The following is a 17,394-nucleotide window of genomic DNA, read 5'->3' as shown; positions in this document are numbered from 1 at the left end:
TCTCTATAAAGGCCTAACACAATCACCTTTCCGATCGTTCCAAGCGTAAAGTTTTCTGGCTAATATATAGCATTAGTACAAAGCAAATACAAGTCACCAACAAGATGGAACGAAATGGTTAAATGACGAAAGGTAAAATCCGGAAAGTATCCCTAAATTAACCAATATCAAGTAAGCGTTATGCTCTATTTTGTTTAGCAGGATCAGTCTATTATGTTTATTAAAAAATGCGGTATTTTTTTCTAGATCTTTATGCCCTCTGCTACCTCTGTGGTGGCCGAAATAAACAAGTGGGGTATCGATGTCCATGCATATGCACCTGCTACTGATCTGGGAAATACCTTAGGGTTATGTGGAACATGGGATGGGGACAGCGGAAATGACTTTACCCAACGTTCCGGCATCGTTACAGGTGACGAAAATGAATTTGGCAACAGCTGGAGGTAAGAAACACTTTGAAATAATTTACTGGAACTGCGCTGAAATTAAAACAAAAAAACATGAAACTGCTATCTAAGTAATTTCCATACCTAATAAACGACAACTACATGGAAAAGAGATATTAAATGTACATAATCAGCAATCTGTAACTCCCTTAGGTAACATACATTTTTACTTGCGTAATGTGTTTTACTACTACTGTAATTATTACTGAGTTCTATCTGTATTGTGAGAGGCACTAGATATTTAAAAGAGATATTAAATGTACATAATCAGCAATCTGTAACTCCCTTAGGTAACATACATTTTTACTTGCGTAATGTGTTTTACTACTACTGTAATTATTACTGAGTTCTATCTGTATTGTGAGAGGCACTAGATATTTAAAAGAGATATTAAATGTACATAATCAGCAATCTGTAACTCCCTTAGGTAACATACATTTTTACTTGCGTAATGTGTTTTACTACTACTGTAATTATTACTGAGTTCTATCTGTATTGTGAGAGGCACTAGATATTTAAAAGAGATATTAAATGTACATAATCAGCAATCTGTAACTCCCTTAGGTAACATACATTTTTTACTTGCGTAATGTGTTTTTACTACTACTGTAATTATTACTGAGTTCTATCTGTATTGTGAGAGGCACTAGATATTTAAAGACAAACATTTATTCGTTATTTGCTTGAAGTCATATTCAAATCTAAAGATTTGTATATATCGTAACTAAAAAAAGTTGAGAGCGATAGTTTGAAGCAATTGCTCAAGAGTTAAACAGAAAATTCAAATGCATCTTTAAGCTCAAAATTCATGATTAAGGTGGACATCTCTTTACTACTTCTAATCCATGTTCAACAATTTACTTGATTTGATGATTTCTTAGGCTCCCTTTTGGCAATATAATATCAGCTGATAGTTTCATTGTATCTTATGTTAGTATTAACATGATCAGACATACAAGTAAGTCATACCAAACTATTTGCTTCATCTTCTAGAGTCCCTCGTGGAACAAGCTTATTCGATGTCGCATGCCCGGAGATAGATCCAAACGCCACTGAAACGGTTCGGTCATGCAATTGTGAAGATGGCGGTAATATCCGCTGCCGATATGACGAAAATGCAAAACGGAATACTCTTCGCGGTATCAATAACGAAGCAATTCCGCAGAAGGACTCCGCCAATCTTCAATGTGGGGGTACAGCACGACGTTCTAGAAGATCAACCCATGACGTCACCTTCTACTCAGATGACATTGATGAAAGTGAAGGGTACGTCTTTGACTACGGAAACAACCAGCCCCCACCTCCTGTCGCTCAATGGCCAACTCCTACTCTCCAACTCACAGAGGCAGATGCCGTGAGACACTGTAGAGAGGCTATCACGAACTCATCTATATCAGCTGTATGTGCCAACCTAGGCGTGGATATATTTGCTCCTGTTGAAGCGTGTGTCGAGGATATAAAGGTGAAAATGTAATGTGTGTTACCTTTACATTCTGTTTCCTACATATTTCGAAAGCGTTTGAAAATACCTTACAGTAATCTGAAGCGCACTCAGTTGATATTTCTATAACGGTAAACTTACTTTTGCACACTCTAATCTAGTTAATCAAATGGGCATATAATCAATTTTGTCCAATTCTATATCTTTTTTCAGTTTACTGAAGATTTAGGCATAGCAGCAGCTCATGTGGACACCATGAAGGCATCTTGTACAGACATCGCCTATCAGAATGTCAGTCTGTACGATGTTGGCGACGATGGAGTTGCAGTTCCTCCCATGGCATTACGAGACAACCTGTGTCCAGCAGACTGTAGCCAGCACGGTGACTGTGTGAACGGGAATTGTGTGTGTTTTGAGCCTTATACATCAGCTGACTGTTCCCTTGTAAAAGGCAGTCCGCCTGTGGCCATGTTCATACCCAATCACGGCCTGTGTGACATCCGCAGGCGGCCATGCAGGAAGACGTCAATCATTGCAGATGGGCTGATTGAATCCGAGAATCTCACGTGCAGAATTAGGGATGTCAAGGTGAATAAAAAATGTAGTGTGATACATAAGACAAAATTGAGCATAATTCTTACTATCAATTTATAGTTCTAATTAACTAATTACTTAACACTTTCCCCTGATTTTCAGATAGAAAATGGGCTCCAGACCATCGTCCCAGGAAGCGACCAGCTGACAAACGCAACTATTCGCAGTTTCAAAGAGGTTTCGTGCGCCCTGCCTCGCTCTCCTCTACTTCTGGGCACACCAGATGATACAGAGGGAACTATCATCTATGGATACCGGATCTCTGTCAGTAATGATGGAGAAAACTTCAGTGACGAGCTTCTATTCACCATCTACGACTCTGTGTGCCAGAACTGTACATCGGGACCTCAGTGCTTCTGGAAGGTAGGTATTGATTATTAATCCTCCTTAATCTTAGAACACCTGGCAATGGAATGAGGTGAATAAAAATCCAAATATAAAGTACATCAACTATATAAAGAGCATTGTGCAATCAACATTTATATAAATTAATAATTTTGAAATTCTCTTTCCAGTTAAACACCTGCAAGATAAGAAATTTCTGTTTTGGTGATGGAGATCCGAACCCAAACAACTGGTGTCAGCAATGTCTTCCACAACTGTCCAACCAGACGTTCAGTGAAAGACCCCGTAAGACTACGTCATTAAAAGATTATTCTTTTTGTTTGGTTCTGTTACATTTTTGGCTATATCAAATACATGTTTATTAAGGATTAAGTCAATTTTTTTCTATCTTGTTCTTACAGTAAACCTACCACCAGTCATTGTGTCGCCAACTGACATCACCAAAGTAAACGGGGAAAATCTAACGTTTATAGTCGTTGCCAATGACCCAGAAAGCAGGCCAGTCAGTGTCGCCGTCACATCTGCTAACACTCATGCCATCCCAGTAAATGGGGATCAGGTTCAGTGGAAGACAGATCACCCAGTAGGCAGTTTTGTTGAAACGATCAAAGCGAGTGATGAATGTGGAGCTTCTGACGCTCAGAACTTCACATTCATCACCATGGACTGTCCCTGTCAGAATAACGGAAGGTGTGTACCAGATCCCAACATGCCTCGCGGGCAGGGTCACTATGTCTGTGAATGTCCCGGATATTCAGGTCAATGGTGTGAACAGGAGATTGACGAGTGTCAGTCAAACCCCTGTCACAACGGCACGTGTGTTGACTTAATTAATGGCTTCAACTGCACCTGTGATGCCGACCATCTTGGTGAGTTCTGTCACATTGACGTGGACGACAAGTGTGGTCTCCAGCCGTGTTTCCCCGGTGTTCTCTGTATAAACGTCGCCGGCGGCTTCGAGTGTGGGGACTGCCCTGAAGGGTTTACAGGAAACGGCATTATTTGCGAAGGTTAGTTGCGTCAGTCTTGGAAAATAAAGCAAGTTAGTAACATAACATGTATAACCATATTTCAGCGAAACACGCACGCTTTACAGCCTCTTGTACTTTTTTCTTGTATCTAACAGGTACATGAACAAAATTGAAGTCTAATGCAAGTATACTATATCATATAAATGTATATTCTATATTGTACTTGTAAAAGCTGACGACATCATACTTTTTTTTTCAAACCCAGACGTAGATGAATGTGCCCTGGACACCACCAATGACTGCAACTACGTTTGTGAGAACAGCCCGGGCTCATATCGTTGCACCTGTTCGGCTGGATTTGTCCTCATCAACGACCAGTGCTTTGGTAAATACTAAACCCACTACAAAACTCAAATTGATTATACAGGCGAATATGGGAACAACATTGCATTGATAAACTTTTTTTCTTTTTTTTTGCGTTTCACCCTTGCTTGCTTTGTGCTCAAGCCATTTTAAAGAAAGTGTTCATAAGTACAATGGAAATGCAAACCTTTAAAGCAACAAGATTAACAATGCAATGTGTCTAATTTGTCTTAAATCTTAACTTGCACCATTTACGTTTATGTATATCATATATGTTATTGTTTCCATAGATATTGACGAGTGTGCTTACGGGCTGTCAGAGTGTTCTCATCTGTGCGTTAACAATGATGGCAGCTACACGTGTGACTGTCCGGCTGGGTATCTTCTGGGACCTGACAACAAGCAATGCACAGGTACATTTCTTTTCTAAATTTAATTGGGGATTATTCACAGTCAGGATATTCACATCATATGGTCGTTTTCCTATACGACATGACTGGTAGAAACACAATACATAAAACAAGAGACAACTTACATTTTATTTTCTTTTTCAGAACTAGATGAATGTGACAGCACCCCGTGTCAAAATGGAGGCAGTTGTCATGATGGCATAAACCAGTTCTCGTGCTCATGTCCACTGGGATGGCTTGGAACTCTTTGTGAAAGAGGTCGGCGATATAAGTTTTATTTTTTCTTTGAAATTCATCAAGACATTTTTTCATCCCTATCAAAAAGAAAAGCTGTGTCAACAAACATATCGGGAACTATAACTATTCATGGCTTTAAGTATCAATCTGAGAGTTAATGCCTCCTAGGTGTTCAATCCACGTATTTTCCTAGAACTATCGTAGGGTGGAACCCATAATCACCTCAGTAGGGGTATCTTTGCTAAAAAGCTTCACGTGCGCGTGCAGCTAGCTTTAACAGAGTTAGGTGTGACAGGTCATTCGGTGTAAAATAACCTGGTGTGTTTCGCAAGGTTTATCATTGCATTTTATATAGACGTTAGTAACAAACCCTAACTGTGAAGACAAATGTTTAGGTACGCTTTGGTAAATTGTGGTGAACAACTATGACATTAAACATGACTGTGATGTTATAATTGAGACTGACACTGTTTTATGTTTAGACATTGACGAGTGTCTGGTGACTAACCATGGCTGTGAAAATGATTGCGAGAACACACCTGGCAGTTACACCTGCAGCTGTCCGGAAGGGTTTGAGCTGAAAGATGACAGAAGGACATGTCAAGGTAAATAAGAACGACTTATCAACCTTTACTATTAAAAGCTAGTGTTATTATGATAATACTATATTGCTTGGTCAGCCAGTTTGCATTTGGTCAAACACAATATTAATATCAAGATTTAAGAAAAGCACAATAGAATTGCACAGTTACAATATAAGGGCATTGAATAGAATACACCAGCAATATTCTTCTTGTCATTCACATGTAAAGAATTCACAGAAGGAATAAGAAAGAAAAATTGAATAAGGTTTAAAACTATTTCGCAACAAGATTATCACTGTCAATAAATTCTTAGGAATTTAAGTCTTATTGTCTTCTTTTCTTGGCTAGCAATACCATTTTTGTCATTTTCATTAAGAAAAAAATCACTTGAGAAACAAATTTTAACTCGTTGACAAAATGTGTTCTTAAACACAGAAGGTTTTATTTCTTTATTGTGTATAAGAATAGACAGGAAAAAAAATTAGGTCTAGCAAGAAAATCAACAGTTTGTGTAATGGAAACCATGTGTTGTTTAATTTTGTTTACTGAAAGTTCCTGTTGAGACCAATTTTATACTTTTCAGATACCAATGAGTGTGAAACCAGCTACCCGTGTACTCACATCTGCATCAACACGGACGGAAGTTACATCTGCAGCTGTCCGTCTGATCTAGTCCTTCAACCAGATGGCATTACATGCGGTAATTGCACACATTTGACTATATACCTGCTATTGCAGTATCTGACGGTACGTGACATGCCAAAATGTTTATAAATATATACTTTATCCTTGTTTAGCTGTTTTTCTAGAGTATGGCAATGAATAGCATAATTTAGAACTTTTCCTGGAAATCAATACAAATATATCGGCATGATAGTCTTTTGAATTGGTCATGAGGTCATGAGGGAAGAGGACAATGGTCAGATAAAATATAACAGAAATGCAAATTGCATGTACATCATGATACAAATATGAATTGTATTCACGGTTTCTTTCCAGTGCATTTGATGATTTATCACCTATCTAATTATATTTTTCGTTATCGATACGATTTTGATAGCTCAATAAATAAACGCAATTTGTATCTGGAACTAAGATGGGTTTAAAGATTTTTACAAAACAACCAATTCGTCATCTCACAAGACGTCTTCAACTAATGATACTTTTATGTATTGCCTTTTTAACACTATTTTCCAATGTAGTGGTACCCGCTTCGGCCGTTGCACCACAAGAAAGTACTCAGGCACAAGGTGCGGTTATTCTTAGGCTAATTTAATAATGCTCATCATAACAGTAGCATTGTGTATTTGTCGGTTTAACATCCAAATCGATCAAGAGTATTCTGTATTCTGTGGTTTACGATTGATGTTGCTTTATACATGTTAACAGAAACAACACTACGACCCAGTGCAAGTGCCACGTTAGGGACAAACACGGAAACTCCACAAGGTAGATAAATCGTTTATGTATTCAGGATGCTGTAACGCTATTAATAAATTAGACACTTTGCCGTCAAAAGTTCCAATGGTGTCTTTCAATTTCCATACAATGCCGCTTAAATCCGCATGGGGATGCGACGGAACAAAGCAAGCAATTTAAGTTCAATATCTTTCTCTAACGGTTCTGTTTAAATTCGTTCGGTTATGTCATACGTTCAACTTTAAATCGACATAGTACATATTCTTTTCTTCGAATTTTTGATCCCAATCCCTATGTATTTTTGATAACAACTCTACAGACTGTAGGAAGTCCGACTGCCCTGACAAACAATTGCAAGAGTGCGTCGAGGTCGGTGGAAACTATGTTTGTCAGTGCGTCGAAGGATACTACCTAGCTGAAGGCGGAACGATGTGCAAAGGTAGTCGAATCTTAACTCTTGATATAAAATCTATCTAACACATTCATTTGTCTATACCAATTCAATAAATCTCTTAACTGTTGGAACAAATTTAAAATGTCTCTCAACCGTCAAACAAAATTTGATGTATACTTAAGAACTCTTATGATATATATCAATATGCTACGATATGTGTGTGTGTCTAAGGAACATTTAACTAATGACTTCTGGATTCTTATCTTTAAGCGTCAATGCTGATCTACATACCTATAGTCTTAACGATGAACGGTACTTCTTATTCAGAATCAACTGTGTACGACGCCACGATCACCCTGGCAATGATAAATGGCAACGAAGCAGTGTTCACTGAAGATGGCTTGGGCACCCCTGGTTCGCCAGAATTTCTCGACCTAGTATTATTGATGGAGGAAGTGGTGAGTTGCGACTTTATACCGACACAAATGACATCTGGTAGGATATTGCTTAAAGATCATTTGGATCTGTTGTTGAAACAACAAATTAGAATGTATTATGTCATTTCTAATTATATGGATTTGACAGGTTTGGCTATAAATATCGATTCTTTTTTTAACAGATCAATGCCGCCTATGAAAGCAGTGACCTTGAAGACCAGTACCGGGACTGTAAGGTCAACGCTTTCCGACAGGGAAGTGTCATTGTGAACTTCGACCTCTTCTTCGTGGAAGATGCTGATTTGTCTTCCTCAGAAGTCATGGATGCCATCTTCAACAGCCTGGCGAACAACACTCTTAGTGGAGGGAACGGAATGATAGTTGCCATTCCATCATCTTTGCAAGTGTCTTCACAAGGTAAAGTTAAATTATTTCTATCATATTTGCTTATCATCATCTTCATTAATTGCATATATCCTTTACAAGCTTGCCTAATTATTTGCCACTGTAGAATTGAGTCGAATCATGGTCATCATTTGTAAGACTAATAACAAGGTTGTGGTGTAAAAAGGACAACGTGCATCATCACGGGCAACCTAGCAGACGATCATGCGTTCTAGCTGCGAACGTGCAAACAACATCATTCTTAATACTCCATCAGTAGGTTACCCTCCTTTCCAGAGTAATAAGAGTGTGTTTATTTGTATCTTGCTGCCATTCGTACATTGGCAACATGACACATTGCTAATACCTCATCCATTTTTGCTCTCATTAGCTACTACCGCTACCGAACAGATGTGGTACAACAACCCCCTGTACCTCAGCCTGCTGTGTGTCGGCTGTGCTGTTGTGGTCACCATCCTGATAGTGGGAGCTGTCTGCCTGCTGACCAGTCCCAACCGCCGCCGTAAGATGGTCATTAGTGACAGCACGGTGGCCATGAACATGGCGGACATGAATGGAAAGGCCGAAGGTATTGACGGCCCTGCTGCCGAAGATGACAAATACTAGTAAAATTAGTTTCTTTGTCATTTTCACAGAACGTCACTGGCTTAACAAACTGAGGTTGAAACTCTGTGAACAATGCACCTTAAAGTACAAAATTGCGAGAATTTCGATAGCTTTATCTTAGTTATATGTATCAAATCGTCATTCCAGTTTGCTACTTGGTTCGATATATGCCGCCTCTTCAGACGTATAGCATGGCTAGTGTGGGAACAGGTTGGTTTTTCGACAAACTTTGCAACTTAAAGATTTGTAGAGAGTAGTTCTAAAAGTTTATGATACTTCTGATGCTATTCAGAAAAAGATTATCACTATCCAAGAATGTTGTTGTAAAATAGACAGAACATTTTGCTAAAATTGGAAAACAATTACAGCTTTCTATAGTTAATTATGTTTGCTGTTCTTGATTTTTTTATTATAACACACAGGTGTATTGAAATGTGTATGATTATCAAGCTGTAGTGCCTTGTACAATGTACGTTCTTAGTTGTTGTAATAGAATAGTGTGATAATCTATATTAGAAAGCATGATATTTCTGATGTGTTGATTTCATATTTACAACTTTTGACTCCTGCACAAAAAAACGTGTGCTTTTTACGTGTTGTAAACTTATTTAGAGGTAGCTATTTTTCAACACGATTTGCTTAGACCATGCATACTTTGGTCATTGTTATCCGATTATTTGTATTGACTGTTTGATTTTAATTACAATATTGGTTATACAGTTGATTTTAAAAACAAATAGTAAGGAATGTTTGACGTATATGTCTGACGTACAGGTTTGTAAGCTTCCATGTTATTCCTAAACTTGATCCCAGAACGATTCTTTGAGGTCCAAACTGCAGAAAGGTACAATGAAAGCTCATCTATGTTGGTAGTAATCATAATAAGTTACCTTTTGATAATACTGCATTTTACCCATTGGCTGAATCCATAACTGATTATCATAGTCCATACTAAATGATAAAGAATTTTTCTCTGCTATTTAGGTTGGATATCAATAAATAATCTGCATCGGCTCATGATGTGTACGCTATCACAATCAAAACACACAATCTCAGATTAAAGATATGAAAACGCAACGCTTAGTTCTTTGAGTGACTCATTATCATACTCCGAGGCACAAGCTTTTAAACTTCTCCTTCATTTCACTTTTATTGCAGGACACATCGGGCCAAAGCTTTCGTTATAACATCATTGTCGGTGTTTTCCCTATGTACCGTGAAACTATTACTCCCTTCCACCAAACCTTAGCATTCGCAAACATTCCTTTCCTTTCGGAATACGACTCTTCTTATCAACGCACTATCTACTATTCCGAAACTTCCAAAAACAATAAAACCAACCCCTAATGTCAAACACTTCTCACGATGCGCAGACGTCATACCAACCAAAGATCTTTCTACAAACACACAAGCGCCCCCCAATGATTCAGCATTCAACTACATACCTCACACAACCCCCCCACGCAAACACACACTTTCACGCACTAACAAGAACACCATACAACAAACAACACCTTGACCCTTTTTAACCCTGGGAACCCTAAAACCTATGAGATGGTGCGAGTAAAAAATGCCTTTCTTATGAAATCTACCTGGCCAGGGGGGGGGGGGGGGGCGCTAAATGAGAGAATGCTAAACACTCAGAGAATGGTATACCGAATAATTTATACTTCATTTTGGGTCTTTTACATCTTGATTTTGACATTCTATACATTATCATCCGTTTTATGAAATATATTTTTGGAATTTACGGCGTATATTTGCCCATTTTGTAGCTGCTTGCACGCTTTACAGTATGGTAGAAAATATATTTTTGTGGAAATGGACGAAAATTGATGCGCTTGTGGATGTCATCCGCATATTATTAATCAAATGTACATGGCCTAACTAGATTTAATAGATTCTTTCTGCATAAATTTCTTAACACGATTGCTGATCTATTAATAATACTAATTCAAGGTAAAAGAATACCAACTAGACAGATGGGCAGAGGACTTTAAAGAAACATTAAACAGACCAGCCCCGGAGTCTGATGCTATTATCCAGGACACGGACTTCAACATAAAAATGAAACGTGGCCCAATGTTACTCCAGGAAATTGTCTCTCAACCAGGCTAGAATACTGTGACTTCGCAGAAGATCTAGCCTTGCTTTTGAATTCCCAGTGGGGACATCTAGGAAAAGACCAATAGAGTTGACCAACAAGCAAGTAGCGTGGGCCTAATAATACATTCGGGTAAGGGAAAAATAATAAAAGGAAAGAGTAAAAGCACAACAAAGACGACCATATGTGGACAGGAGTTTGAAGACGTATTAAAAAGACTTCAAATATCTCGGCAGCTACAAAAGGGTCTCAAGAATTGGCAATCATTCAATAAACTGAGCGGCATTTACCTTGAAGCAAAAGACCAAACTGGTATATACGAATCAAACGTGCGTTCTGTCTTTCTGTATGCGTCAGAAACACGTAGAACCAATAAGAGAATAGAAATTCGTCTCAGAGGTTTCAAACTTCAAGGTAGATGCCTCAGGAGGTTTCGAAAGTAGATGCCTCAGGAGGTTTCTGAAAATACGCAGGGGGATCTCAAAGAAGTCAGCGAACGTACATGTATGAAACATCGTAGACGAAAAACACACAAACGCTGGACGTGACTAGGACACGTCCTCCACATGAACAAAGCCGTACACTCACATGTCGCCCTCAAATGGAATCCTAGAGGGAAATGAAAGAGAGGCAGGCCTCTAGGGACCTAAAGGAGAACTGTAGAAGGAAAGATGAAGACTACAAGGAAGACATGGCACGAGACAGGAATGGTGGGAGAGCGTTCGTCGGCGCCTTTTGCTCTAACGGGAGCGAATGGGATTAAGTACACTACCAAAAATCTTTGTTTCTTATTCTTTCTTATTTTTCTTGTTTTCTTATGTCGATAACGATTTTTTTTACAAAGGAAAAACAAGAACATTCAAGAAACCTTCTGGTAAGTCTTGCCTCTGGCAATTCTTACACAAATACTTTTATCCTTTTTTTAAATGTAACTTATTGTAAGAAAATATTTCTAGCATGCTGTTTTTCAATAAGAATTTTCTAGAAAAATAAGACAAATGTGCCTTCTCTGGCTTCATATACGATTTGTTTTTGTTTCGTCAAATTTGCATTCTTACAGCTTCTTCCAATAAGTTATTTTTTCTTGAAAATTTGATTCTACTAGAATTATTTTCTTGAACTTTCTTGGTTTAAGTTAACTTAAGAAAAAAAATTATTAGATGCAATTCTAGTTTGTGCTTAAAACTGGGTTTCTTATTTGTGCTTAAAACAGGGATTCTTGGTTGCAGAATAATATTCTTGCTGACAGAAAAATTTTCTTTGTAGAAGGAAAAACAAGAAAAATAAGAAAAAGGATTTTTTGTAGTGTAAGTAAGTAAGCAATTGTATGTAAATTGCAATGATTAGCACCTTTTACTCCTGAAAAGGCCATTTTCTGCGTGTCACAATACCAGGTTCCGAGCCGACTACCGAGTTCATTACTACGTCATGAGCGGAAATTAACTTGATGACCTGGCGAAATAAATCAAGAACAGGGAGTATGATTACGGACTTGATATGCGCACAAATGGGAATGGGCACTAATGCTCAAGTGTTAGATTAAATCATTTCTTTTTAGGGAATTCAAGACCGAAGCGGTCACCTATTTGATATTGATTTTTTAAGTATATACCATTCTACACTTATAATATTTTTGTATCAGGAACATCTGGAGCCTCTTATTTCGCTGAATACTACATAACTGCTAAAAAACACTACCAATCGAAATGTTGATCCTCAAAAGCCGGATTCTAGGTAAAATGATACTGGCCACATACTTGGTGTAATATAGCGTACATGTATGTCAACCGGCAATATGGCAGATATTTGTCCCATATGTTTTCATAAGAGATAGACCATCTGAATTTCTAAAAAAAAAACACTGACAAATCCCCTGGGAGACAAGATAAGACAGAAACATGTAAAGTGCCGACCCATCTTAAAGGACTGTCACATAATTAAAGACCTGTCAAACATATCCGGTAAAGATTCTAGATTCGATAAGGAGTTCCACACAGATGAAAAAGGGACAGACAATAGGAAAGAGAACACAGTCGGATGACAGAAATAGAGAGGAGAGGATGTGAGTGCGAAATATACTCGGCCACGGCAAATCTTGTGTGTGTGTGCTCACTTCATCCCCGAAGTAGTATTCTTCTACTTCTCTACACTGGCATCAAAGACGTAGATTTCTTAATTTCAAATTTGATAAAAGTTAAAATGTTTGCTATTTGCTTGACACTTCAGCATCTGTTCCATATCCGATAATGCACACCTGTGTATTGACTACTTCACAATCCTGCAAAATTGAAAGGGCTGTTGAGTGTTTTTACTCCTAACACTCAGTCAAGGTAAGAATCAAGATTTCTTTATTGAATTTTACAGTGATCGTGAGGCCGCCACTGAATTACATTTAATTCACAAACGCCAAGGTTAAAAGCTTTTACGTCCTACAATATTGCCCATTACGTCGCTTCCATGATTAGTTGGAAGATTATTACACGAAATCTATACCTTACACGCACTGATTAACACAGTCATATATTTCACATAACTAAAATAAAATATAATCAAATACATAAATTGTACTTCGTTTTTATGTCTTCGATCGAATGAGAACCAGGAAGCGTTAACAACATGATAAATGGTAGCGGCTAGCTGCTCATGATGAGAATTATTGTCCAAACTTCTTGAGCAGGTTGCAGGTATAAGGGATTGGAGAATTGCCGTATCTCTTTGTTCTTGCTTTGGGCAGTTAAGTTTTTTACTTTTTCTCGTCACACGGCCCGAGACTTGAAGCCTTGTCGGCGGCAGCCAGTCTCTGTACTCAGACTTCAGCAATGTCGTTGCAAACTTGAGGCAGAGCTGCTCCCTTCTCTCTGCTAGAGTTGCCAGTCCGAGGCACTGCAGTGCACGAGGGTAGTCTATATATAATCGTTCCCTAAAATTATACGGCCCGTCCGCCTCTGGATTCTTTCTAGTTTGAGTTTGTGTCTGGCCTTGTGACCAAGCAGGAACCGCATACTCAAGAATGGGCCTGACATAGCCAGTGTAAATCGTTGTCAGGTCAGCTTCTTTAGTCGTTGGAGGAAGTAAAGCTTCTTCACTGTTCCACATAACATATGACTGTGTATCTATGTATAAACACGATAACTCGAGAATGCCTGTGTGGATTGTCTTCATAGTTACTATGTCAGAGGGTTTTAAAAAACTCGAAACGGTTAGATATTTTGCCCCATAATATGCATAATTAATGAGGAAAGTTTATAAATCCGCTATATTGCATATTAAGACTCTATATGTGGCACCCAACACTTGCTAGCTGACGCCTTGCACTGGGGCAAATATTCCCAAGGGCTCCACAACTAGTGGTCAATATACAATGGGATATCTAGAATTAGAACCTGTATACAAATTGTTTTTGATATATGGGTAGCTTAAGTGATGCTTGATATAATGAAATGGTTATTGTACCAACCGGAATCTAATTTGGATGATTGATGGGGGGATTCTACAAACCCATTGCATCCCATTATAGGACATGTAACATATGCAACTGAGAAATAGAGCGACATTGACGGATAAAAGTAATGCAAATGGAGAACTTAGTTGCGTAAATGATAAGAAAATAATGTAATTCCATATTGGTAAATAACAGGAATTTCAAATTTGTGGGATTTAGAAACTTTGTTAAGGTGAGTATGGTTGAACATAAAGTATGCAAATTAACCCTCATCCGACCGTATGGGGTCCGTTTGGACCCCAGGCGTGTTTTACTGTGTGCCATATCAACATTTTTCGTTGGAGAAAAAAATCCTTCCATGAGTTTGTTCATGTACATGTCTTACAACTCCTGAGAATTTTTTACCGGGATTGGCCGATTTTTGGGGAAGTTATACTCTAAAGTGTGCGTGTTGTCCGCTGGGGTCCAAACGGACCCCAGATGATTTCGCATTGTTGATTAAGTAATAAGAAAGAAATTCCTCATAACTCCCAAACGGTAAAATGTATCCTCACCAGATTTGCAAGGAGTGATGTTCAGGTAAAGTTTTATAATTTCTGTAAATTTTGTGACGTTATGACGTAATATTACGTAATTATGACGTCATCGATGTGATTTTATAGGCTAAATAGGGAAGTCCCATAATATTGAAAGGTATTAAACAAAATAGAGTGTATTATTGATTTTAAGGTATGCCAAGGCAAGCAACGTCAATGGCGATTACGATGACACCAAAATGACGTCACAGAATGACGTCATGAGTCCCTGGGATCCGCCATCTTGGATCGGCCATTTTGAAATTTTTAAATTACATTTTTTCCATTTATGACCCCAAATCACAAAAGAAAGACACTGGAAACGTTAATCTAAATGTTTCTGGTTAAGAAAATACCAGGTAGTGACGAATTTGAAGGCAAAAAGCCTGTTTATACCTAAAATAAACATCTTGTCCGCCATCTTGGATTTTGAGCGATTACGTAATCAAATTAGCATAAATTATGAATAAGTAATTATGAAAGTTACATCTAAATACATATGATGTTATACAGGTTAGAAAACTAGTGTGGTTGAGCAAGAGAACCTGAGAAATATCATTGTTTTTAAAACATTAGTGACTTTTTGTATAAAATGCCCGTCAGAAACCCGTTGCCATGGCAACAGGAAAAATGATAAACTTAAACTATTATCATGGAATTGTTGCCAACTAAATTTCAGGAAAAGTCACCAAGTTTGGTAATCTTAGCATACGTCATTTGGCAGTTATACGATGTCAAAGTTGGCGCGGGCACTTTTAGCCCCACCAGTCTAGATAGGGTTAAAGGAAAATGCGGGTTCTCCTCATTTTCTGCATAAATTATGATAATGAGCATTAATCATCAACACCAAAAATTGTCAAAATATTCTCCATGGATTATTGTAACAGGATATGCACAATAACTACAATAAGATCCACCAGAAATATATTTAGGGGGCAAAGCAAAATGGGGTCCGTTTGGACCCCATACGGCCAGATTCGTCGCAAAAATGTGTCGGTCGGATGAGGGTTAAAAGAAGTTTGTCATTTTGGAATGAAAGGCATGAATCTTTGTTGGGTTAGTGGGTGTAGGTGGGGGCATTTCAATGTTTTGAAATCACATTCAAACATTGCATTGTACATGTACATGGGACGAATAGTATTGAATGAGATCATTTTTCCTACGTATGCATGGATGTTAATATATCGCATTCTTAATGAAGGCAACTGCGGGTAATTGCGATTTAATCACAGAACATCAAGCAAGGGTTCAGAACACGACAAAGATGGACTTCATGATCTATGACTGAGGAAATATATCGATCATGTGCTAGACAATTTTCTATTACCGAAGTCATACATCTGGTTGAAGAAATCGTTAATGTGTCTACTTTGAAATTATTTCTGTTATTCTAAATTAGAGCCTAACTCGATATATTCACAATTTTGATTCAGTGAAATCTGATGTCCAGATATACATAATAATGTATGATATACAATCGTTTTTTTACTACTTGTAATTACTCCTTGTATGCACAGTTGGAGCCTTTAAAGTCTCTACATGTTATATGGACTGTATGCTGGTTAGAGTTGTATACTCAAACGTGAACTTCTAAGATAAAGAAATTGGTATCTAGCCTATACTTGGTATTCAACTGATAATACTAATATTAAAAACATTTCATAAACACGTAATCTTAGTCGTTAGTCGCATGTTTCATAACAGGTTTAAAACACATACGAAAGCAGTAGCCGTATGTTTGACATCCAGAATGTAAGTACAGCTTGCAATAAAGAGAAAAACTCTATTGGTACCATCTGGACCCTCTTAAATCGCTTAATTTTACGCAACAGCTTGATAAACACTATCAATATAAGTGTTTATCAAACGCCGAATTCCAAAGTATTCTAGCATGGCAACGGCCACATAATTGATATATAAGGCGTACTTTTTTTATCTATATATTCTGAATAATAACTTACCATTTTCTATTTGCCTGACACTTTAGAATTCATATCGTCTCCATAAATGCAGAGAGGCTGTATACTGACCACTTAAGAATATTATTAAATTCGCACGGGCAGTTAAGTGTTTATGACTCAAAACACTCACTCTGGGTAAAGATTGAGTCGAGACATATAAGAAATGATATTATGTGGGTACTTACGCTGAAGATATAGGCACACACAGCATCTCCCGTGCGGTGGCATTTCCTTGTATGTTCTACTCTTAGGATGAGTATAAATGAATGCAATTTTCCCTACATCTAGAATCTCTTTGGGGGCCACACGACACGGTCATCGGCTAAGAGGTGAGTACGTCTTCTGTACATTTGCTTATTGACATGGATATGTGTTGGTTTTATGCTGGGCGAATTCACGGTTTAAACACCGTTGCACGGCTGTAAAACCGGTGCTCCCTGGTCATTTAAGTCTCAGGGCTGGTTATCATGGTCGAGCGTATCTTGCTTGTAGCTCGCCCAGGTAGCAGTATCAATTGGTATATATTCGGATGTCAACCCAACGGTTAAATGTCGTCTTTCTGGGTATATAGTGTACCGTATGCAGAAAAAACGTCAATTCGATCCGTGATTATTGTTAACTTTATGTTTTCTTGAAATGAAGGTCTAAAATTATGTTGTT

The 17,394-nt window shown here is 38.0% G+C and overlaps 1 protein-coding gene across 2 annotated transcripts in view; it reads left to right on the top strand.

The window, feature by feature from the left end:
• Positions 1 to 9,358, top strand: part of LOC136447510 (von Willebrand factor D and EGF domain-containing protein-like) — a 43,321-nt gene extending 33,963 nt beyond the window's left edge. Inside the window, exons 12-28 of one of the 2 annotated variants that reach the window (XM_066446507.1) lie at positions 247 to 443; positions 1,440 to 1,908; positions 2,101 to 2,475; positions 2,584 to 2,844; positions 2,997 to 3,111; positions 3,228 to 3,836; positions 4,063 to 4,182; positions 4,451 to 4,573; positions 4,715 to 4,828; positions 5,290 to 5,412; positions 5,975 to 6,091; positions 6,594 to 6,641; positions 6,781 to 6,840; positions 7,130 to 7,249; positions 7,532 to 7,662; positions 7,824 to 8,058; positions 8,417 to 9,358. In XM_066446507.1, coding sequence (XP_066302604.1) covers positions 247 to 443; positions 1,440 to 1,908; positions 2,101 to 2,475; positions 2,584 to 2,844; positions 2,997 to 3,111; positions 3,228 to 3,836; positions 4,063 to 4,182; positions 4,451 to 4,573; positions 4,715 to 4,828; positions 5,290 to 5,412; positions 5,975 to 6,091; positions 6,594 to 6,641; positions 6,781 to 6,840; positions 7,130 to 7,249; positions 7,532 to 7,662; positions 7,824 to 8,058; positions 8,417 to 8,652 — 3,453 coding nt within the window. In that variant the 3' untranslated portion in view covers positions 8,653 to 9,358. The remainder of the gene's footprint in view (positions 1 to 246; positions 444 to 1,439; positions 1,909 to 2,100; positions 2,476 to 2,583; positions 2,845 to 2,996; positions 3,112 to 3,227; positions 3,837 to 4,062; positions 4,183 to 4,450; positions 4,574 to 4,714; positions 4,829 to 5,289; positions 5,413 to 5,974; positions 6,092 to 6,593; positions 6,642 to 6,780; positions 6,841 to 7,129; positions 7,250 to 7,531; positions 7,663 to 7,823; positions 8,059 to 8,416) is intronic. The other variant, XM_066446509.1, reaches the window with a different exon arrangement.
• The last annotated feature ends 8,036 nt before the right edge of the window (positions 9,359 to 17,394 follow it).

This window comes from Branchiostoma lanceolatum, chromosome 13 (assembly GCF_035083965.1).
Source record: "Branchiostoma lanceolatum isolate klBraLanc5 chromosome 13, klBraLanc5.hap2, whole genome shotgun sequence".
Taxonomy (NCBI): Eukaryota; Metazoa; Chordata; class Leptocardii; order Amphioxiformes; family Branchiostomatidae; genus Branchiostoma; species Branchiostoma lanceolatum.
The sequence above is the reverse complement of the archived record's forward strand: the minus strand, read 5'-3'. Positions and strand labels throughout refer to the sequence as shown.